The sequence below is a fragment of the Lotus japonicus genome, chromosome 6 (assembly GCF_012489685.1).
Source record: "Lotus japonicus ecotype B-129 chromosome 6, LjGifu_v1.2".
Lineage (NCBI taxonomy): Eukaryota > Viridiplantae > Streptophyta > Magnoliopsida > Fabales > Fabaceae > Lotus > Lotus japonicus.
This window is the reverse complement of record NC_080046.1, coordinates 63,685,436-63,709,666: the sequence shown is the minus strand read 5'-3', so window position 1 is coordinate 63,709,666 and position 24,231 is coordinate 63,685,436. Positions and strand designations below refer to the sequence as shown.

Below are 24,231 nucleotides of genomic sequence, written 5' to 3'. Positions count from 1 at the left end.
ATACACCTTAAATGTGGTCGATCCAGAGAGTCCAGAGATTATAACCTTTTAAACGTTGACAAAAAAACCTTTTAAAATATAAATGAAGGATGTGATAAAGAAAGAACAAAGAGTTGTAAAAATAATAAGACAAAAAGATGTGAGAAAATCTGAATTGCTTGATTATAATCAAATTAGGCACCGCCTTTATGTCATTAACTAGTTGGGAGATATTGAAGGCATGGTGAAAAGGGACCATGTTGTTCATATCTCAAACAAGAAACAATTCTTCGTACCCAGCTGACTTTTAGAATGTTGTGGCCTACACAAGGCTCTTTGCATAAAGGATAGGGCATTCTCAATCTCAAGTAAGAACATGTTTTTCCACATGCTTTTCTCTTCTTACATAATGTTTGGCATAAGTTAGGCCAGATTTGATAATGCTGTTGGTCATTGATAAGCACCTTCATCACATGTATAGATAACCATTTTGTGGGGGGAAATTATAAAGGAACTGTACAGTTACCAATAGCGACTATATATACTAAGCAAGCTGAACAAAACATAACAATTATATTTACAATTTATTTACAACTAAGTCAGGTGATAAGTGGCAAAGGTTTCTCACTTACCTTAAACTCCTGGAGCTACTTATAAACTGACAAACCAATTTATTGATTTTCTCAAAACATGAACAAATGATCGAGACGCAACAAGAAAAAATTGGCAAGCAATGGCAAAAGTTTAACATATTAAGCAAAATTAACAATAACTAATTGGAGGAGGCAGTATAATTCTTTTAATAAAGGTAAATAAACATTTGAATATGATTTTATTTAGAAAAATTTTCTCTTGTGAGTGCCCCAATTTTTACCTCCTTGATTCTGTCCCTGACATACATCATTTATATATACTTAGCCAAACATGCCATCATCGTTTACCCGGGCTGCTATCCATCTCTCCCTATAACCCAAGCTGAACAAAACTTTACTCCTCAAGTTTGTGCCCACAACACTTAGCACTATATATACCTTGACTTGAATGATGGATAGTTGTTCACAAGTGAGGTTTTAGTACAAATGATGGTGTATTGGTGTAGAAACTAGATGAATGATGGATCCTAGTGAAGAAACTTCTACAGTGATGTCCTATACATGAGCTACTGTAGAAACTAGAAAGCAAATTGAATAAACACAACATTTTCCCAGCTAAGAAGGTTGATAACTTGATATTAATGCAATAGTGCAACAAGAGGTTGATAACTTGATAATTTTGAAGTCAGCATTAAATCTCTATCATTAAGAAACGTTAAAACTTAAAATCAAAAGCAACGCTTATTGCACAAGTAAAATAGTAGTACATCTTTCAGATACCACATTCCCAGTCCCCACTTCCACCTTTTACTCTAAACTGCTGAAAACAGGGTTCCAAAGCCAAGTGTTCCATAACAAACTCAATGCAATGGATTTAATTTAATGATTCTCATTTTTCCTCTCAATTTCATTGGGCAAATTTTTACAAATATAATCTCCATGAAATTTCCATCTTTGTTTTCCAGTTACATTTCCATTTCCATTCTCTTTTCACTCCTTGATCCTACTCTATCATCATTGTACACTATAATAAATATAAATATAGTAAACAAGCCCTCCACTCAATTAAGTAATCAATTTTTTCCCCTAATCTAAACAACCTGGAATCAAAAATTGCTTTTAACGACGACATTTTGAGCACACAATTAAGAAAACAATTAGAAAGACAATAGAAGAAAGCGCAATAGCAACACCAAGAACAAACTTGTTAGGCCCATGATGATGCTCCTTCTTCTGCTTGCTACCATCTTCATCATCACCGTCGTCGTAGTCACCGCTATCATCCGCATAAGAATCCTTAGAAGGTGGAGACACCGGCATTCCATACTTATCACAACGAGAAATCCCAAGCTTCAATTTCAAAGACACAACAGAATGGTTATAGCACAGGTTACCATTCCCACCAACATTCAGCACTGAAAGCTTGCTTATGAAACTCGCATTGAAAGGCATAACCCCGCGAAGATTGTTGTTAGCTAGATTCAGGTACTTGAGGCTCTTCATGTGTGAAATGAAACTTGGAATGGTCCCATTGAGCTGGTTTGAGCTCAGATCCAAGTGTACTAGTCCTGGTACAGCAGAAATTGAATCTGGGATGGACCCAGAAAACGAATTTGAAGCCAGAGACAGATTCTTCAGTGAAATCAAGTCGCCAATGGAAGCGGGTATCTCACCGGTGAGCGCATTGGAGGAGAGAATCAAGCTTTGAAGGCTGTCAAGCATGGTGATGGAAGGTGGTATGCTTCCTTTGAGGTGGTTGCCGGAGAAATCTATGTGGGTGAGGTTGGAATGAACGTGTCCGGGGAGAGAGCCAGTGAGATTGGCGTTGGAAATGGTTAAGGTTCTGAGCTTCTTCATGTTGCTGAGGATAACGTAAGGGCCAGTGGCTTTGACTTCAGCATTGGAGACTGTGAGATCGGTGAGATTTTCGAGCTGTGAGAGCCAGACGCCGGAGACTTTGCTGAGGCTGTTGACGGAGGTGAAGGAGCGGAGAGAGGCGATGAGCTCCGGCGGGAAGCGGATGGGGGCGACGGGGCAGTTGAGGAGCTGGAGGGACTGGATGGTGGAGAGGGATTTGAGGGCGGTGAAGGAGAGAGCGACGTAGGAGGAGCAGTTGCTGAGGCGGAGGGAGATGAGGTGGCGGAAGGGTTTGGAGGAGTCGCAGAGGGTGGCATTGTGGAGGGAAGGTTGAGCACAGGGGTCTTTTGAGGTGGGGATGTTGAGGGATTGAAGGGCTGTGACTTGTTTTGGGTCAAGAGTGGAAGGAGAAGAGGGTTTTGATGAGGGAGGAGAGGTGGGGGCAGGGGTTGGGGGGAGAGGTTGAGAGAGGGATGGGGTGGTGGTGGTGGTGAAGAGGAGGAGGAAGAGGAGAATGAGAAGTGGTGGCGGTGGTGGTGGTGATTGTGGCGGTGTTTTCATGGCTCCAGTGGTGGTCAGATAAACACATGTGCTGTTGTGTTGGTATGGAGGAGAGTGGGAAGGATGGAACTGTAAAAATGGTTAAGGGAGAGGGAGAGAAAATGAGAATAAGCATAATATAATGCAGCTAGTGCTATTAATGGTTTAGTACTAAATATGAATCCTTATCAAAAAATAATTATAGTCCGTAATAGTAATATACCAACAAGCGATAAACATATGATAGATTCTCATAAAGAGTGATAGTATGGTTTTGTTTGGTTGGGTGGAAGGAAAGTGGGAAGGAAAGAAAACACGGAAACCGATGAATGAATTAAGACTACACCTTAGTCTTAATTCACTCATCGGTTTTCGTGTTTTCTTTCATTCCCATTTTTCTTCCACCCAACCAAACATAATCTATATGTTTGAATATTAGAAAATACATTTGTTGAGACGAACATGAACCGTTTTCTAAGCATATAGTGACATCTCGTTGAGTTTAAGTAATTTCAGAATTTAGGGCCAAGAAGCAAAACATCAAGAAGTATCAACATTACATCTTAACCTGAAACCTTAAGACATTAAGTTTACTGGACTACAAAAGTTATCTACACTTATGTTGCCGTTCGTTGCGTCTACGGAGCGAAGAGAGTTCATGACCGATGAGCAAGACACAAAGAGATATCCACACCACATCTTAATTCAAAATCTTAAGGCATTAAATTTATGTGTCACATTTCTTATAAAATTTTCTCTTCATAAATACTTAACTAATGTGTGACTCAAACTCACACTTAAATTCTCAATATAGTGAGAGTTAGGATCCTACGGTATAAAATGCATAGGAGCGGCCTGTGTGTGAGAGCCTGTGACAGTTCACGGTTGGGATGCGTTTGTTATGTTCCCTTGGGTTTGAAGATATTTACAGAACTGCACCTGTTATTTCAATCTCTTTAAAGAACAACGGTCAAAATGTCTAGAATAAAATAATATTTGAAGCGATTACTTAAAAAATTAAATTAGGGTGAGTATTTCAATTAGTTAATATTTTAGCCATGATATTTCTGAAAATTAGATTATGCGGAGGGTATCTTATGCTATGCATGGGCCTTCCGTACTAGATTGGATTTAATTATTTGTAGAGAGATTTTTAATATTTTCACAAGTTCTGTTAATAAAATTCTAATTATAAATTGATTAAAATATCGTCCACCACTAAGTTTCTTAAGCATTTTGTCTTTTGTAAATATGAAGAATGATTTGTCATGAAAGACTTACACATTTATGAAAGACTTACTCATTTAATGTAATTTTAGAGTTTTAAAAATATTAGTCTTATGACTATCAATTATGAGGATATCTAACGAAAAAAAAGTAATTTAAATAAATACCTAACATGCAAATCGCACTTATTGAACATGAGATTTGTTTGAATTGAATTTCATTTGAGTAAGAAATTGTGGCAATTCGTGTACCTACATTGATTTTTGGGCGGCACTAGTAACGTTACATTTTGTAGTGGTTTCTAACCGCCATAAACTCAACAGTAGTATCTACTGTACACAAATTATCTTTGGGTAAAAATCAAGTTTTTCACCTCCATTTTCTTTTGTTCTATATATAAGTCTGAGGTTCAGGTAAAGTTTTAACAAAGTGTGTCAAGAAAAGCTGACTTTTATGCAATACTTCACTTTACTTCCTTAACTTTTTTCTGCATTCAAATGCTAGTGTCTAAACTACATGTTGTCATCACTAGTAAGTGATTCTTTTAAGAGTTATGGAAAAAAAATTGCTTACAATCCTATTGGTATTGTCTTCACTGTTATCCAATCACAATAAGACATGTGGGTTGAAAAATGTTTAGTTGGGAGGAAAGTTAAAATTAATAAATTAAAAAAGTAAGTTACTGGGTTTTTTATTGGACAATAACACCAATCTTTTTTATTGAGGTTAAATCATTACTCATCTAAATATTAATTCTGGTCTTCATTGGGTAATGGGTAGTGTGGGATCCAGCTCTTCCTCCATGGGGGTACTTAACCCAATACCCTTTTTAGTTGTGTGAGTTCAACCTTCGGTTGTTCTTTAATCTATTAACTCACCCTTTATCATTTTCTGGAAATTGCTAACTTGACTTCGTTATCATGTCAACAACAAAGTGCAAATCACTTTCACTTGGACTCAAAAGGAAATATCACACAAAGGGGGCCAAAAGAAGAATAAGAAGACAAAGAGGGTTATTAATTTTAGGTTTCCTAATTAAGAGATTTTACTATAAATAATACTGTTAGAGTATGACATCCTTGTAATTGATGTTTTGTTGCCTATTGTGCTTTGTCTTTAGCGTGCATCTGCCAGAAAAACTTTGTCATAAATCCAAAAGTTAGGATTGGAGCATCCACTTTTATGGTATTTTTTTCCTCCTACCATTAATTAAAATGATTTTAAAGTTCATTTCAAGAATCCATGAAAAATCGTTGCGTGACCAGATAAATTTATTGGTTTCTTGGCTGAGTAATCTACTTTTTGTTCATTTATTGTGATTATGTGACATGACCAGATAAATTTGACTCTAACAGGAAATTGATTGCAAGTAAGATGTGTGTGATGCTTACTAGATAATGGCTTAGAAACAACTTCAATCATTGTTATGTTTATTGCAAGCGGGTGGAATTGAATTTGTGATGGGGAGATTATTGCTAAACACATGACCTAAAATTGACACAGATCAACAAAAGAGTAGTATTTGTCTATTTGATTTGAAGATGAATAGCATCACCAAATGGTTTTGATTATGCATGATAGGGACGGGTCGAATTGAAGTGGTAATGGGATTGAGATGAATCGAGTTAGAATTAATGAGATTAATCAGTTAAATTTCATGCCAAATCCAGTTTGAGAACATAATTCTTGTAAAGAATCTAGTGGGTGCTGATTTAAAAGCTCGTTTCCTGGCTATTGACGGTCTTCTTTTTGTGCAACTTTTATAAAAAATGTGTTTTTTTGGGGGCTGTGTTGTAAGTGTTGTTTTGGTAGAATTTTGTATTTTTGTTAAGTGGAGGTTTTGGGCCCGTCATTTTATTTTAATAGTTTCCCCTTCTTGTCCTTAAGTGAGCTTCTCTTATTATATAATCATTTTGTTTAAAGAAAAATTATTAAGAAGTATTTACATTTTTCCCTTTTCAATAATGAGTGGGTGATATAAATTACCTACTACTCAATTCATGAGTTTTTTTTTTTCATATATATGAGTTTAAAACTTAAACCCAATATATCAAGTCCTAGCATATTGTTAGTTCAATTAGATACATTTTTATTCTCCTTAAATAATATTTGAGGTTTGAATTTTGTAAAATGGAAAAAATTCATGCATGGAGAGCTAATCCACGATAATGTTATTAATGTTTTCAAAAACTCATTCTTTTGGTGTTAAAATTTCAAAAAACTTATAATCAAATGTAGTAGATACATTTTAAAGAAATGAAAGAAGGAAAATTAGTTAAGCCTAATTTAGTTGGTTTTAATGTATAAAGGTAATTAGTACATAGAAAATGAAAGATTCATATAATTAAGGAAAAAATTTAAGAAGTCATTGATATAATTTGGTCTGTTTTTGATTTATTACTATAATTTTTTAAGGTTTTTCAGATTTTTTTTTAAATTTTTTTTAAGTGATAATTTTTTAAAACCTAATATAAAATAAACATATTTTTAATAGATTTCATTTAAAGAAATTATTTAAAACTAATATTTTAAAATTCAGAATATATTTATATATATATATAATTAAAGGGATTAAAAGAGAATACAAAACCAAATTATGAAATTAAGATAAAAATTTAGAGTATGTTCATAAAAGTATTGAGAAAAACGTGAAGATTCTTCGACCCAAAAAACAAATGTGCATGGAAAATGTGCTAATCACTTTCGACCCACTTTCAACGTTTAACCAAACACACCCTTATTAATCTCTCACGTTCCTTTGCAATTTGGTCTACATTTAACCAGACCACATAGATTGACTAATTGATGAATTGCATAAACCACAAGAAGTTTGCTATACTCCAAGAATAAGTCATAAGATAAGATCGTCGAGCTGTATCATGAGTGAATGACACTGACGTCAATAACTAAATAATAAAGTTTCAATGTTTTGTTTTCTGAAAAAAAAAATCACATTCATTATTCCAATTTCTAAATGGAAAGAAAAATCACTATATCGATATAACTAGTCAATGTTTGATCTTTACACAAGAAATTAAATTCATCCAAAGCATGGTAAAGAAGAAGTACACAACCTCACTTCAAAATGCTTACACATTTCAACAAAGAACTAATAATGCTTATGACTTGAATCATCATGATCCATATCTTTTACATAATGATCAAAACTTTTTGATAAGCATCGTTGTTGTGACTTAACAATCAATAGAAATGCAAGTTCCAGAGATGGCTGCACTGTCAACTTTACTCACAAATGGATCAATCTTAACCCAAACAAGGGAGAAGACAGAGGCCAGAAGCACTGACCACAGAATAACCACGGTTGGAGTACGGTTCTGGCGACCCATGAGACCTTTGAGGAAGGGATAGAGATGAAAAATCACCCAGAAGGCAAAGAAAACTTTTCCAATGAGTGGTCCCCAAGATTCATATCCTCCATTGAGTGCATCAGAAAATCCAGCAACAACACCAACCATGTTAACAACGATAAGGGTCGTCGGAGGAATCAAAAGTGTAGTCCATTTGATGATGTATAGTTCACCAAACTCTGCATCATCAGCAGATTTGGAAGTGACTGTGAAGTTGGTGTCAACACCTGCAAACATCTTTAGGAATCCTTGGAAGACGGCGAAGAGATGAGCTGAAACACCTCCAATCACCCAGAACTGCTCGTTTCGCCACAAATCTTGGATGGTTACACCGCTCCACCGCAGCTCAAGCACACTAGTGGCTATAATGGAAATGAAAAGTCCAAGAAAGAGAACACTTGCAAGGTTTGAAAGCTGCATCAAATCAGCAACAACAATGTGATGCAAGGACTTAGTGTAGTGAAATACTGACATCAATTGATTTGCTTGAAATTGTTTTCATTAGAATATATATAGTCTGTTTCGTTCTGCCGTGAAAATCCCCCTAATCAATTCGGTGGATTAGCTACAAAGTGTAGCTTCTGGAGTTATCATGTTTTGAATTGTGTGTCACCATCAATCCAAACACGCTACTATTGTAATAACACAAAATTCATATTCCATATTATATCTGTTGTAATTACCGTATGGATTGAGTGAATTAATAACAATTGTATGATAAGACCAAGATAACGATGAGGAAATTACCGTTGGTATGATGAATTTTCCTGTAAGAAGGCAAATTGCAGGCAAAGAACAATATGCAACTAGAGGAAGAGATGTGAAAGGGTAGACAATGGTGTTGATGTAAGCCAGTCTCTGCAGCCAGCTCAGGCGACCGCCTGCAAAACCATACCATAGGGGGCAGTGTCTGCTAAAGAAAATTTCAACTGATCCGAGGGCCCATCGAAGAACTTGGTGCAACCGATCAGAAAGGTTGATTGGCGCGGACCCTTTGAATGCAGGCCTTAAGGGCATGCAGTAAATTGACCTCCATCCTCTGCAGTGCATCTTGAACCCGGTTAAGATATCCTCAGTCACTGAACCATAGATCCAACCAATCTGAATAGATAAGATGCCATTTGATTAATTGGTATTCGATAGTGTAATTTGAAAATAGAAAAGGAGATCCAAATTCTCAAGATGATGTTACAATAAAAGAACATGATTATGAGCATTAGGTGTTAAAGAACACCATGAACATAAAAGCCTAACCTCTTTTCCCCATGCAGTCTTCTCTTCATATCCACAACTAATTACATGAATGGCCTCCTTGATCAGCATTGAGGGATCCACAGATTCAGGCACCCCTCCATACTCCATTAGTGTAGATTCAATGAAAACAGTGGACAAACCAAATGTTTTCTCAAAGCTCATTTGTGAAATCAGCATTGACCTCTCATACTCATCATAATCTGCAAGAAAGAAAAGAAACCAAAACAATATTCCTCATTGAAGAATCTGCTATATGTTTAAGTAAAACTGGCTGACAAAGTTAACTGTGCTTACTTTCAATCTCTCTAAGATTAAAAATAGCAGCATCAAGCTCTTCCCTCTTTGCATCTCTATAAAGCTCTGAGACATCTTTGGTAGGCTTCTTTGGGCGGCAGCAACAGCATGATGAAGATTTTGGTAAGCTGGGCATAGAAGGTGGGCTGTAGCCATAAAGTGCTTGTCTATTGAAAACACATCCAGTCCCCACATACATAGGTCCTTGAATGCCATCAAGTCCTTTCATGTTAACCTATCAGGGTCGGAAACTACAGTAAGTGCATGTTTGGAAATCCTTCAACAATTAATTCTAAAACCAAAATCAATTACGGAGAGAAGCTTCTGGGTGTCAGAATTGATTCAAAGGAAATAGAAGTTGATCCAAACATGTTATAATGGTAGTGTCCGTGATTTTTACTTCTTAGTTGTTAAAAAGTTTCAGCACTGCATGCACTATATACATCACAATGTAAATATTGTTATGATGGGACAATTTCTGGACCTAGAAGCAGGGAAATTCCAAAGTAGTTGGACTCTATCATTCACAAAAAAAACAAATGCAAAGATTAAAAAAACTAGTCCTCTTCAATCTCATGTCTAGGAAAACCTTTGCTGTGAGTACTTGTTTGATAGTTAATATTTCTAATTCACAGAAGCTACAGTAACTATAAGGTATAAGTGGTAAAATTCTTCATTTTTTATTTGAACTTACGTCAAAGAAAACTGTGTTGCGATTGGCATATCGATCACTACGATCAATACCATCAAATCTTTGGGGGAACTGCACATAACACACATCTCTACCAACTACTGGATCCATCAGAAAACACATTGCTTCCCGAATAGCCTTGCTATTGTTAAGATAATGATCACAGTCAAGATTGAGAATGAAGGGAGCATTTGTGAGAACTGCTGATACCCTCACCTGTATAAATCCAAGTCAGCATCAAGCATTATAAAATCTTAATGGCCTTATTATATAAAATGTTAATGTGAAAAACTGAAAATATCTATCCATACCAGTGCATTTTCAGCACCAGCCTTTTTGTGGTGTTGGTAACCTGGCCTTTTCTCTCTGGATACATAGACCAACCTGGGAAGTTCATTTCCTTCTAGGTCCTGGGCACCAGTTTGTCCAAGGAAAACCTGACAATGGTAAACACAAGTATCACTTGAAAATTCAGTTTTTGCAGCTACGCAGCCTACGAGAAGCATAAGAATTGTATAGAATGAACTTATTCCAATAATTGATTAATAGAACTATTCAATCTTACAAAAACAAAAAAGGTACTCACTTCCCACACATAACACTAACTGCTTTTATGAAGGTATAGAATCTTCAGATGGAGCAGTCATTTATAATGGAGGAAACAGTAAGAACAAATATTGTGGAAATTGAAGAAAGGAACACAAAGGCTTAATTTGGTGACATTATATGTTATTAATTAAAATAGATAATTAAAACTTATAATGCATTCCATTAAAATTCTAAGCACGTGCTGCCTCAATATTTGGTCCTTTCAATAACTCTGTAGACAAGTTGCAGAAACTAGGCATCTAACAATGCCTATCAGCATTTAGATTTGATTACACACAAAGTGAATGGATATACCTGAATCATGCCAGGATGATCGCGTGTATTATTTCCTGGCCAAGATGTTCCATCTTGCATAGTCCACCCTTCTTCTGGTGTTTTCAGAGCCTTCGCTACCAAGGCATTCATTCGTACTTTAAACTCTTCATAGTCTCTCTGAAACAAATGAAAGATAATCATGAAGAGGCGGTGAGTATAGTAAAACAGATGTATTCAAATATCAAGATTATCCTGTCTTTGACATCATAGATAGGAAGCTTCAGATGCTTACCTTCATAGCTCGACGTTCCTTCACAAAAGAAGGTTGTACTTTGTCTTTAAGGTAGTCAATCTTCTGAGAGAAGTAAAATTCAGGTGCTCGCGGTTCAATTGAAAACTTTTTGCAGAATGGAACCCACCTTCTTGCAAAGTCAGCTGTCTCCACAAGGGATTCAAATGACAGCATTGCAGCACCATCATCTGAAACATAACAGGATACTTTGTCCACAGGGTAGTCCACAGCAAGGATAGAAAGAACTGTATTAGCCGTGATCAATGGCGGTTCTTTCAGAGGATCAACTGTACTGACGAAGAAATCCACAGCAGCAAGCTGAGAGGGTTCAACGTTTTGTTCATACCTGGATTGGCAATAGAGTTAGCATTCAACATGCAAAATACACATTGCAGACTAAATATCAGTTCTCAATCAATTTAAATATTACATTAGGTTTCCCCTTGGAAACCCCAGTATCAATTATGGTAGAGTAAAACCAATTCTGGATGAAAATATTGATGTTTTGGAGTCATGTTGGAGAATTGATTTTAGACCCAAAATCAATTCTGGCAGAAGCTAGCGTTGAACGTAATCAATTGTAATATTTTACAACTGAGTTTAACAACATTACCTAAAAAAGTAATTTTTTCATAAATGTACCTAAATATAAATCACTTCACTTTCAACTTGCTTTTACTATAATCAATTTTACTAAAATTGGTTGTGACAAATGCTGATCCAATCACGCACGATAATACTTTATCATGTATTAAGTTCAATTGTTAAAAGATCTCCACTGATTACATTTTTTATGCATTACCTTTCACAAATTCTGAACATGTAAAGAAACAAATACTGAGGCATACCTTATCTACTGCAACATGATTTTTCAGCTCAAAGTTTAAAGTACAAGGAACAATGTTACCATATACTTTGCAACTTTGTGTATTATTTACCTTGCAGAGAGCCTGTCAATGAAAGTTTCCCTATTGATGGGAGACCATTTAGGGAACTGATCTAACACCCATGAAAATGCAAACCAGATCTCACAGATGATAGATGTCAACCAGAGACCAAAAGCACTATCAACAGGATGAGTAACTCGATAATGGAAGAAGAGACCCAAGATTATCAGTCGCATGATTATAACAAATCTGTATGGTGAGAGTTTAGTTTTTGAGATTGGAATAATGACTGAAAGTGGCTCAGCTGCAGCAGCCTCTGTGGACCTGCAAAACATATCAGCAGCATGTAGCCATGTACATCAGAATAAATGTGACTAAATTTGTATGACAGATTTTAAATCAATGGAGGAAAGCCAACAAAAATAATAAGCTCATGAAAAATATTCATCATCAATTAACAGTCTTGCATGTGTTACATTTCTCAATGAACTTACTGCATTTCTTCCATCTGCTGTTCTGGTGGAATTGGCATCTCATTTTCAGCCTTAGGTGCTTCCTTTTTCTTCTTTTTCTTTTTATCCTTTTCCTTCCAGCTTTCAACTCTATTTTTCCAGATTGGATTCCCAGATTCATCATTTAATTCTACAAGAAGAAACCGTGTTATGACTATTAATGAGAATTTCTATAGAAATTGTACTAGAAGTAGAAAATGTGGTCTGAAGTCTCTTCCTTACCACTGTCCACTGTGGAAACAGTACTGACATGCCTAGCATGGATTCCAACATCCTACATAATGTAAGGAGAGGTTGTAAGTGCAAATTTGAACTTAGCAGTAAGAACTAGAACAAAGAAGAGAATATCTGCCACCTCAAAGTTAATCTTTTCCCTCAAAATTCCCTTTGGTCCCAAAAATCAAGGCTAATTACTATTTGCACCTTAATAATGTGTTAATTAATAATTCATTACCTGAGAAATACTGATCTGGGCAGGCACTATGGACTGGTTTCCAGAAACCTTGGTGTCATCATTATCTTTTGTTCCATCTATGAAATATACAAAAGGAAACATGCCTTAGGATGTTTCACTTAAAAAGGACATTTGATGAGACTAAAGAAGCCACCTTTTTATTTAAAAAAATAAGTCTTTACTTAAGTGAATCAGAGAACAATTCAGAAGAAAAGAAAATGCTTCAAACCAATGAAGTAATAAATAATAGACTTCCAAGATTGTTGTAAAATAACCATGGAAGCAAATTGAAAGGAGTTTAAAGCAAGTTACAAAATCAACAATTGAAATTGGAAATATGGATGTAAAAATTAGACATTGGAGAGTTATAGCATGTTTCAATTCATGTTCAAGTCTTCCTAAATCAATTCTGCTAGCACTCAGGTAGCTTTAGCTAGAATAAATTCTCATTCCAACGTGAAAAATCTACGGTGTATCCAAACATGCAATTACCAGCATAGGGAGTGCTACATCTCAAGCAGGCCCTGCGCCCCTCATTGATTTCATAATCAACACAAGCCTTGCAAATTGGGAAATAGCACTCATGGCAAGCCACAAACACCTCTCCATTAGCATCAGGTCCTATTTGTTCCCCACAAGAGTTGCAGAAATGAACCCCAGATTCCATCATTTTTAGTTTTGGTCCACCTTATGACCAAAAAGTCAGTACAAACTTCCCTGAAAGTTTGCTTCTCACTTCTCAGTCTATGCTCTGATGGGTTTATATGAAAGAGCATAAACTCATTGAAACTGGTCCTTTGGGAGGACTTTATGAAAGCAAATTTGTATATTGGTGTCAAGGTGTGGATGGTGGTATGGTGGGTTCATTTTCAGAGGTTGGAGGGTTGGTGTCATTCATTGTTTAGATCATACACAAAGGATCATTCAGAGACAGTGAGAGACCAGAAGCAACGTCTGGTTTTCTTTTTCGTTTTTTTTTCATGACAAAGAATACATATTTGAATTTATTGCGGGAAGTATAAGGAAGGATTCGGTTGGGCTAGGTACGTCTTTAACTGACAACCCTTCAACTACAAGTTCATGACCACTGACCAGCCCCACCAGCAACCAAAATCAACAAAATTGGATGGAAAATAGCATTCCAACATGAAAGATACTGTTGATAAAAAATTGTTTTATTTCTCAAAATGATCATATTGTAAAGTATGATGTTGCTCTTAACATAATCAATAGGGTTTGCTAACATAATTTTGGGGAATGGATCTCTAATATCAAAATCTTCACATGACAGTATTATATAAGGTTTTTTTTTTTTTACTTGTGTAAACTTGTTCGAGAAACTGTGACAGTCCCTCCCAATAAATGACTTTCCTGAAGTTTGATCTTGTGCTCGCCCCCTTACAGGGATCTAGCTCACCTATCACTAAACCAACCCCTTATTGGTATTAGGTTTTAAATAACATAAGATTATTTTATTTTATTTTTTGTTAAGACCTAAATATCCACAACCGATAATATTCTCGCTGAAGAGAATTTTATTCTTATATCTTATAATGCTGGTTAAAAAATAAATATATCGGTACATAAAAAAATATATCTTTCACGGAAGACAATCATTGCGTGCCGAGAGCATCTACATTGTGTTAACTCTCTCAGCGAGTTTTTTTCCCCCCAAAATTTTACTTAAGGGAAATCAAAATGAAACATATACCACTTGAATCAATTATGTATTTATAAAAAAAATCTCAATAGAGTTTGAACCAATTATGTTCAACTAGACAGTAGGGATAAAGCCAAATATGGATGGTTCAATTAGTTGCATGGTATAGGTATGAGGTTCAAATTTCTGTCGGTGATCTCATTTTTATGATTCAGGGATTAAAGCATGTAATATAAACGTATACTATATTTTTTTAGATAAGTTACAAAGTATTGCAATTCGTGTTCGCAAACAGCAATGTGAATTTTCCTCTTGTAACAAAAAAAAAACTGCAGTGTGAATCGGATTGCAGAACCCTTACCAATGCAATCCATGACAGGTCTCAGGCCCTCGCACAAGACCAGCTTCGGCTTGTTAATGAGATTAAAGCTCTGATACAGCTCCTGTGGCAGGTTCTTAGCTGGGTGCCGCGGGAAGTGAACACAACAGCTGACTGGATGGCTAAGGCGAGCTGGCATGATCAAGCCCTGGGTTTCACTATGGTGAACTCGCCTGATCCAAGCTCCAAGTTATCATCCTGAAAGATGTCCTAGGCATTCCTTAGTTTCTGTTCTTTTGTCTTTTACTTTTCCAATGTATAAAAAAAAAAGAAGCGAATTTGACTTTCAATTGATGACTAGGCCTCTACTGATGAGTGATTATGATCCTTAACCGTTCACTAACAAGGTTTCGTGCTTCTGATTCTCCTTACCAAATTATGCTTAAATGTTTAGCATTTGTAACAGTTGGTTTGCATGTTGCTAATTAGCAAAAGACACGTTTCTATTCTAACTTCTAAGTTGTTCTAATGTCTGATCAAGTTCTCAATCACTGTTAGGCTCAAATCACAAAGAGATCAATCAAAAGAAATAAGCAATTCCCAACACGCGAATGGCACTAAAGAATATCAACAAAATGCGTTCATAAACATAATTATATCAAAACACAAATAAAAGATCTATATACAACAATGGTTAGTATTTGAATGCAGTTAGACTTGGTTTTGCAAACTTCTGCAAAATTCAAAACTAACCACCAAAAAAGATTCAGTGGGATGATAGAACTCTTTAGTCTTTAGTTAGCACAACATCAACAATTACATATTTTGTTTTCCTCTTCATAGCAGTCCAGAACCATTGCATTCACATGAATCAATTACATTTGTACAAGTAGAATTCATCCCAGAATCAGTTGATGAATATGTAAGATATCTCTAATGTCTAATTACAGCCACTAGTCGTGTCTCTTAAAAAATCTACAAGGTACTGTCACCTCCACAATTCCTGAAAACATAAACACATAATTGATGCATTACCCATATTAGTATGCATGTTACAGAAGCAGTTTTTTGATATGCTACTAGCATCAATTCTAATAAACAAAGAGAATTTTGCTACAAGATTTTTAGGTAGAGGGAAATACCGCGACATTTTTGCAATCTACCTCCACCCCAGCTTCCATAAGGCAATTATAAGTTTTATATTTCCTATAACAGCGTTCTGCTTCAGAATCAAGCCATAAATTCCAAAACAATAATGCTTCTGGGTGCATTTGTTTGTCTATATCCAGACTTCTCCCAAGACTTCTCCGAATGACCTGTAACTATAAGGATTCAAGAACTTATTTTAGATTTCATGAAACATAATACCTAACTGGAATCTAGATACCATCACTTCCATGTGGGTACCTGAGCCATTTCATCAGCTTTCTTGGTGCCTTCATCACTTCTTGATGCAAAAGAACTTTGTCCACTCTGACCTATCACTTTAGAAACTGTATTTTTTCCTGTATAATCATTTTGCAGATAAAGCTGGCTTGGAACAACAAGGGCCTCTATACTTTTCATTTCCAGTTCCTTGAATTTAGACATGCACATCTCAGTTTGAAGAACAACAAACATTGAGCAGATGAAGAAAACAAAATGTTTAGAAATACATACATACATACCTTGGGAAGCTCTAATAACCTATCAGGACAAAAAGTACTATCTGCAGGAGTTGAATCAAGGGTTGAAATTCTTTGGCCACATTTTTTTGTGCTAAAACCATTCAGATTATTGATTATTTGAGGGATCATAATCACGTCAGGATCATGTTCATCATATGATTCTGTTCCATCCACATGTACAAGCAATTCCGAAAGAACATGCATAGCACGGAGTATTATCTTAATATCAGGTTTTTGAGATTCAATTAAAGACTTTGAAACACCCTCAAATGTTTTAAATAGATCAGTAACAATGTTAACTTTAGATGAAGATGCTGGTAAAGTTGGGGAATGGCCCTCAGCAGGGAAAACCCCACCCATTGACCTACTAGCCTTGGAATTTTTATTTCCCTTTACAAAGTCATCAACATCAACAACTGTTCCATGTTTTCCTTTTGAAGTCAAGCATTCTTCCTTGGAAGAAGATTGAGTCATTAGCACAGAATCCACCAAGTTTCTTTTTGGATCATTAAGCACATTCAATGCCTTTTCTCTTCCACAAATGTTACTGGAATTCTGAAGCTCGATTTTCTTATTCAACTCCACCGGGGATTCTACCATGATACTTTCCATGAATATGTCCTCTCCTGAAAAGAAATTAGTAGCTACATGTGCACTGGAGTTGTAAGGCACAAAATCATCCTTGATGTATCCAATACCCGGAAAGAACTGTGGAGCCAGAGGATTTAAAATGTTATGTTTTTCTGCTTCCTTCTTAATGTGTTGAATTTGTAAAGACCCTGAAATTTCTGATGGAGGTAGGCTAAAAGCAGCGGTTCCCTTCCAACAAGGAGAATCCACATCAGGGTCATTGTCATCCAAAATAGGGGAGAAATGATTTTGAGGGGTGCTTTTAGTGGAGGACATATCAGTTGTTGATAACTTGAGTGGGGCAACCTTACAATTGGAGATAAGAAAGGAGCTATATTCATCAGCAGTGTGTACTATGCCTTCAGAATTTGATAGAATGTCATTTGCCACAATTATACCGGTGTTTTTTTCCAAAATGCCTTCCGACATTGTTAGAGAGGGAGTTAACTCATCAACGGCATGCTTACCTGTACATATTATTCCATAATTCTTAATTATTTGTCTCATTTTTTATTTTAAATAAAATTTATGTGAAGCATGAAATTAAAACTTATCATAAAACCAATAATACTATATATGGGGAGAATAATTGGAACAGCCAAGACAAGGATTTAGCTATAACTAGAACATTTCCATCTCTTCAGATATCAAATTCAATCATTGTAAATTTCTTCACACGATACATCTAAACATGTACCAATTTACCACAGTATAGACACCGGCATACGTGAATATAGAACCATGTACACTAAAAGAGTCATGTTTATTTACATTCGTAGATGTCGATGACAACAAATAGTCAAGTAAATTGTTAACTTTTTTCAATATAATAAAATCTTATGCAGTGATGCACAAGGGCTTAAGGAGAAAACCACATTAACTTCTCTAAAGTTTCAAAATTCAGAGCCATCATATGCAGGGGAGAAAACCACATTGTCTCATCTTTGTGCCATCATGGCTAAATTATCACATCTATGAAGCACTGACACTTCTTGTGGTGTCAGTGTCTAACATTTTTCCGACATTGAAACTAGTACGACGCTCGTATGACGTGTGTGGCACACTTCTCATCAGGTGGCTTAGACACTTGGCTAACACTCAGATAAGGCATGACACAACTCTTGTTAACAACTCCATTTTCTTAAAATAATTTTCAAAAATCTATCTTGAACTATAAAAAAAAAGTTAAACCCTAAAAAATAGGGTTGAAATTGGTAAGTTTGGGGTTGATTTCAGGTTTTTCATCTGAATCCAACCCTGAACCCCCGTGATTTGTCAAGTCATGCGCACAGACAAGATTCCACGACTAGAATTGCCGATCACACCAGAATGTGATTCTGCTTGCGGTTTAACTCAGAATAGTTTTGCAGAATCGCAAAACCTTAAGATTTTGTGATTTAAGTCTATATTTTGCGAACGTTAGTGCCGTTACCGGTTAAAAGGGAAGTTCTTGTTTCCTTAAACATATCATGCAGTTAGTGCTGAAGTTACTTAAAATTCTCAACAACAATAAAAATTTCAAAATCCTCTCAGAAATTTTCTTCTCTATTTTCAGGCAGAGCTAGTCTAAAGGGCATGAACATCAAACAAGCAAAACCTAACAATGCCTCCATCAAAATAACAAAGATACACCCCAATAACTCTGTCAAATTAAAATTGCAGAATAAATTTTCCATACCATAACATCAACAAAAATTACCTTTCTGAAACTTGCCCGCATCACTATCAGCAACTGAAGTGCCAGCATCATCATTTCCTTTACCAAACAAACCCTGATGAAAATCCACTCCTTGTAGTTGTATCCCATAGCCTAAGCCAGTAACTGACGGTGAGTTAGCGGGTAACGAAACATCAAACAGTGGCCCATTAAACTCACCATAACTTGGCAATTCCAGAGATGGGTGTTGCTCAAAAATTGATTTCTCCTCGGCAATTTCAAGGGGCAAAGTTGGTATGACAGTTTCCTGGCGAAACCCAGAGTCACCCACAGAGTGAGACTTTGAGATTGAACCCATGTTACATTCTAGGAAAGAATCAAGCAAGGAGCTGAAAGGGTCATCGAGAGGAGATGATGAATACGAAGTGGGTGGTTGTTGTTGATAGGGAGAGCGGTTGAGGGTGAAGGGTTCTGCAAGCGGTGACAAACGAGAGGTGGTCAACGAGGCTACTTGCTTGCTCTGATTCATCATCTTCTTCGTTTGGAAAACGCAACGAAACAGCCTCGAATGAAGACTTGGAAACTCACTGGTAATAATTTTCCTGCTTTCTTCGCGGCTTTTTATCTTCAACAAATCACCACTTGGGCATTTTTTACACTCCATATCCGGGACATCAAAGTTTAGACAAAAATAAGAAAATAAATTATAGAAATACTGTAAGAGATTAATATTATTATATTAATAATGTGATTGGGAAAAAATGGAACTACGTGAAAATAAAATAGAAAAATAAGTAGAGTGTGAATGAATCATAAGTTTTTTATGTGATGGGTAATATTTTATAGGGTTAAAAACTATAATCGTCCCTGAACTTTGAGCGAGTTTTGAAAACCGTCCCTCGCCGGAAAATTATCTGAAAACCATCCTTAGACTATTGAAAACAATTTAGACCCGTCCCTCCGGCCACCATAGGTCCGGCCAACGTGCTTACGTGGCTGTCCACGTCAATTAATGAGCCTACGTGTAATTTTTTTATTATTTAAAATTAAAAAAATTCCTAAATATCTTATTTAACCCAATTATCCTAAATTAACCCTAAATCCCCAAATTAACCCTAAACCCCCTTTGAACCCAGAAATCTTGCAAGGTTCCATAACATTCTGCATTGAACATTGCTCTTGAAACAGAGTAAAACAGAGAAGGAAAACACTGCATCAGATTCTGGGGTGGGGTTGGAGAGGGAAGAGAACAAGAAACCACTGCCACCACCCCAACCTCACGCACCACCACGCCCACCCACCACCACGGCACAAACCCACCACCCCCAACCTCACCTACCCAGAAACCCATACCCACCACACCCACCCACCACCCCCATCCTCACCAACCCAGAAACCCATACCCACCACCAGAGCAGAAACCGACCACCCTTACTCCAACCACCCTCACCCCCATCGAACAACCCCCACCACCAGGAAACTCAAACCCAACCCCACAGATCTGTCAAGCAAACCAGAAAAAAAAAGAGAAGAAGAAGAAACTAACACAACAACAACAACAACATGCAAATGGAAAATCAAAGTTTAATCGTTTAGATCTGGCCGTTTGGGAAAGGATTTAGGGTTCGATTTATTTGGGAAGGGATTTAAGGTTTGATTCAGGAGATGAAATGGGATTTAGGGTTTTTTTTATGGAAGGGAATGAAAAGGGGGTGAGGAGAGCAGCAAGAAGTAGAAGAAGAAGAAGAAGAAGTGGTGTGGTGGTACGGTGGTGGCCGGGAAAAAGAGAGATTAGGATGGTGGTGAGGAAGAAGGAAGAAGAAGGAAGAGGGAGAGAGAGAGAGAGCTGAGGAAGAAGATGAAGAAGAAATCATAAAAAAAGATTTAATTTTTAATTTCGAAATTTTAATTTTTTAAATGAATAGGAAATAAGTAGTTTTAAATAGGAATTTTTTAATTAGATTAATTTCTAATTATTTTTTTTATTTTAAATAATAAAAAAATTACACATAGGCTCATTAACTGACGTGGAATGCCACATAAGCAGCTTGCCGGAGCTATGGTGGTCGGAGGGACGGGTCCAATTTGTTTTTGAAAGTCTGAGGATGGTTTTCAGATAATTTTCCGGCGAGGGACGGTTTTCAAAACTCGCTCAAAGTTCAGGGACGGTTTTAGTTTTTAACCCTATTTTATATATGCCTAAAATTCTTCAGATCGTCCGGCACGCTCTTTAATTAGGTGACATATATTATATGACACTTAAGCCTCTTTGATAAAACTTGTATAAATATTCTTGAATCTCAAAGGTTTTGAGCACATTTGCTTGTGAAGAATGATCTTCAAGATATTTCCAAACATCATTTGCTATATCAATCCATAGACTTGACTTGATTATGGATTATGAAATTATATGTTGAAGCCAAATCTAAAGTAACCTTATTTCCATGATCAAAATGAGGTGTTTTGAAATGCATGGTCTAAAACCAAAATTGGTTAATTTCACCGGGACTGAAAACATAATACAGCATTTTTCATGAAGTTGAACATAACACCGTCACCCACCGTCCGTCATATTAAATATTGTTTGCAATGTTATTCAGTATGTTATTATCATAGTATTTTTTAAGTGAATGGTAATATGGTATCATCATATTATTTAGTCTAATAATATTTGATTGATAAAATATATTTTATTTCTTTTCCAAGAATATGACGAGGGATGATAAATTCGTTTAAGAATCGTGACTCTGTCAATGCATCTCTAATAAAACACCTCATAATGGTTATTACTATTTGTTTACATATATTTTCTGCATACCACATTAATCGTAGGCACCAATTATATATTTTCTTCCAAGGAACTTTCGTGAACAGTGCCACATTTGCATAGCACTGTTACCCTGGGATTCAATTGATTTGTCATTATGCAGGCATGATTGAGGACACTGTGCATGAACCCATTTAATCAAGTAATCAACCCACTAGACAGTAAAGGGTTGTGAATTCACATCGCATTACTAGTCTATACCACCAGCAGCAGCAATTTAGCTTTGCCAAGAAAATGTACTAATGTAGTATCTATCTGTGTCTTTCTGAAGTGAAGAAACTAGTAGTAGTTGCCAATTTCCATAGTAAGACACTTGAACAAGTTTAGTTCTTTAGCTAAACATTGATTGGACCAGCGCATATAAGTTACCTCAGCGCACTCACATTATTTAATCATGAAATTAATTATTGATCTGAACCAACAGTTCAATTTAATCCATTCCTTAAAATAATTGTTATTACTAGTATTACTGTAACGAAGAGATAAGCACAAGAAGTTTCGACACTCTTCAACATCCATGAACTCGATCGTCTTTCATTAGAAAGCAGAAAGCACAGATTTCACAGTTAAAAATAAATAAACAGAGAATTAAAAGCAGAAGAAATTTTATTGCAATGTTTCTGATCGAGAAGCAAAATCGAAGAAAGTAAAATTATAATACAAGTTTGAAGGTGGAAACATGTCTCACTCAGTACAAAAATAAAACCTTGAAAGGAATTAATGGACGGAGGGAGCGGGTTGAATGGTGTGAGGGTGAGAAGAAGCATAGGGAAGGGTGTGGAGGATGAGGAAACGAACTCGTCGAGGGACAGGGGCGGAGCGGAACACCTGCTCCACCACCCTCGACAGCAACGCCGTGTACTCTTCCAGCACCTCAGCTACGATGGCCACCAGTATCATCTCTCTTGAATGCAAGTGAAGGTAGGTATTTGATTTGAGTGTGTCTGTGTGTGTGTGTATGAACTATGAAGTGAAGGGTATTTGTTTTGATTGAATATATAGCAAAAGCAAATGAAGGGATGAGGGTGAAGTGAAGGTGGTAAATAGTAGTGTTGGGCGCAGTTTGGGAGATACAGCGGCGCCACCGTTGTTTGAAAGTGGTATGAGGTTAGTTTGCCAGCCGGTTTTCCAGTTTATAGATACTAGTAGTAGTTTGTTGACTTGTTTTTATTTCCCAAACCTTACCTCTACTCTCAATTCAATTCATTTATTGCTTTCTTTCTCGTTGCCTGTTTTTCTTTCCTGGTTTTCATTAAAAAGGGAAAGATACTGATACTGACACTGACGTAATTCATATTGTTAGAATCTGAAACAGATATTTTATCATTTTGGGAGTATTTTATTTTAGATAATCTGGATTATACATAGTAAACTTCATAGATGACCATGATAGTTCATTTTCTCAACTCTCAAGTATATTATCACTTTTATCTATTTTATTTTATTTTATTTTATTTTTATAAACTATCCAGTACACGATCACCTTTCGAATGCTCACTGTTCTGAAACATGATTTAATCACAGTTAAGGTTTTCACCCCTCCCCATAGGGCATGGTCCGATGATTGAACCCGAGATCGTCATTATTATAAATAAACATGATAGTAATAGGACTTAAAATCCTCTAATATCATATGAGAATATCAAGTGAAATATTGTGTATTTCCTCTCTAAATATTGAAAAGGGTCTCTTACCCATTTTCACCTATTTAAAGAGAAACATAAAAGTAGCACAAGAATAACAAGTTAACCCATTGTCAAGCAATCCCCATCCCAATCCTTCTTTAGCTTTTTTCAGGCTGATTAGAAAGAAATTGCAAGATCCTCTAATTGCAATTCAAGTCATTCCATCCACTTTATTCCCACACAATTTAACTACAGCTCCTATAAATACACCCATATTCATATTAAATTAAAGTCACACCCAAATACCATACACAATTTTCATTCAATAATATTCATCACCTCACAAATTAACATGCCTTCAGAATCAACCAAGTCAAGTCCATCTCCCTCTGGTGAAGGGGAGAAGCACAAGCATTTGGACAGAGAAATTAGGGAGATGGTGTCTGCCATCACTCACCGTGTTACAGATTTTCACAAATCAGGATCCACACACCATTTGGAGAATGAGGATGAACATGATCATGTGAGGATCATCACGCTCACAGGAACCAACAATGGAGCTACTCTGCGAAGCGAATTGGATGAGAAATCAGGTAAATCTTCTTCCCATGATGAGGCAGAGACATTGAGCACTTACATTAACAGCAACTTTCAAGCTGTGAACAACTCAATCATGCTTGGTGGTAGCTACCAGGCCAATGATCCTGGTGTGCACATGGATATATCAGATTTCACCGAGCCTCATCACCATAAGGCTGAGAAGCATGAGAAGAAGAAAGAGAAAGAAGCTACCAAAAGTGAACATTCTGATTAACTCAATTCTATAGAGATGCTGAGCAAATTAAGAAAATATATGACAGCGTGCCTAAGAATAAATGCAATCTACATCCTACACCATTGAGAGACAAGTTAGAACTTCTTGTGTGTCAATCGTTAAACCACTAGTTAATGTATGCTAGCTATTGAATGATCACGTTTTCCCTTTTTTTTTGTTATTTTGTGCTCTTCTTTATGGGTTGTGTTAATCAAAGAAA

General features: G+C 36.3%; 4 protein-coding genes across 4 annotated transcripts; 1 reads left to right on the top strand and 3 right to left on the bottom strand.

The window, feature by feature from the left end:
* Positions 1-1,445: 1,445 nt before the first annotated feature.
* Positions 1,446-3,096, bottom strand: LOC130726268 (receptor-like protein 51). The gene has a single exon (XM_057577515.1). It carries the CDS (start codon positions 2,988-2,990, stop codon positions 1,692-1,694), a length of 1,299 nt encoding a protein of 432 aa, XP_057433498.1. The 5' UTR covers positions 2,991-3,096; the 3' UTR covers positions 1,446-1,691.
* A 4,075-nt stretch (positions 3,097-7,171) lies between these two features.
* On the bottom strand, positions 7,172-13,613 carry LOC130726264 (cellulose synthase A catalytic subunit 8 [UDP-forming]-like). Its single transcript, XM_057577510.1, has 13 exons — positions 13,305-13,613; positions 12,813-12,889; positions 12,581-12,632; positions 12,341-12,488; positions 11,898-12,170; positions 10,960-11,305; positions 10,707-10,844; positions 10,115-10,240; positions 9,807-10,019; positions 9,113-9,347; positions 8,819-9,018; positions 8,312-8,665; positions 7,172-7,978 (listed from the first exon to the last, which is right to left on the bottom strand). Exons 1-13 carry the CDS (start codon positions 13,480-13,482, stop codon positions 7,391-7,393), a joined length of 2,928 nt encoding a protein of 975 aa, XP_057433493.1. The 5' UTR covers positions 13,483-13,613; the 3' UTR covers positions 7,172-7,390.
* Positions 13,614-15,566: 1,953 nt separating this feature from the next.
* On the bottom strand, positions 15,567-19,450 carry LOC130726266 (uncharacterized). Its single transcript, XM_057577512.1, has 5 exons — positions 18,788-19,450; positions 16,459-17,555; positions 16,199-16,366; positions 15,934-16,113; positions 15,567-15,794 (listed from the first exon to the last, which is right to left on the bottom strand). The coding sequence occupies exons 1-5, from the start codon at positions 19,407-19,409 to the stop codon at positions 15,780-15,782; spliced, it is 2,082 nt and encodes a 693-aa protein (XP_057433495.1). The 5' UTR covers positions 19,410-19,450; the 3' UTR covers positions 15,567-15,779.
* Positions 19,451-23,356: 3,906 nt separating this feature from the next.
* LOC130726275 (uncharacterized) lies at positions 23,357-24,170 on the top strand. Its single transcript, XM_057577521.1, has one exon. It carries the CDS (start codon positions 23,550-23,552, stop codon positions 24,009-24,011), a length of 462 nt encoding a protein of 153 aa, XP_057433504.1. The 5' UTR covers positions 23,357-23,549; the 3' UTR covers positions 24,012-24,170.
* The last annotated feature ends 61 nt before the right edge of the window (positions 24,171-24,231 follow it).

What these genes read in the sequence shown, in the direction of transcription:
- LOC130726264 (XM_057577510.1), bottom strand. Translation starts at nt 13,482, where the DNA reads ATGATGGAATCTGGGGTTCATTTCTGCAACTCTTGTGGGGAACAAATA. An exon ending in ATTGACAGGCTCTCTGCAAG is followed by an intron (nt 11,306 to 11,897) that starts GTAAATAATACA and finishes TTGCCAATCCAG; the next exon opens with GTATGAACAAAACGTTGAAC. An exon ending in AGACTGCATGGGGAAAAGAG is followed by an intron (nt 8,666 to 8,818) that starts GTTAGGCTTTTA and finishes TTATCTATTCAG; the next exon opens with ATTGGTTGGATCTATGGTTC.
- LOC130726275 (XM_057577521.1), top strand. Translation starts at nt 23,550, where the DNA reads ATGCCTTCAGAATCAACCAAGTCAAGTCCATCTCCCTCTGGTGAAGGG.
- LOC130726268 (XM_057577515.1), bottom strand. Translation starts at nt 2,990, where the DNA reads ATGAAAACACCGCCACAATCACCACCACCACCGCCACCACTTCTCATT.
- LOC130726266 (XM_057577512.1), bottom strand. Translation starts at nt 19,409, where the DNA reads ATGGAGTGTAAAAAATGCCCAAGTGGTGATTTGTTGAAGATAAAAAGC. An exon ending in TGCGGGCAAGTTTCAGAAAG is followed by an intron (nt 17,556 to 18,787) that starts GTAATTTTTGTT and finishes TAATATGTACAG; the next exon opens with GTAAGCATGCCGTTGATGAG. An exon ending in AAGCTGATGAAATGGCTCAG is followed by an intron (nt 16,114 to 16,198) that starts GTACCCACATGG and finishes GAATCCTTATAG; the next exon opens with TTACAGGTCATTCGGAGAAG.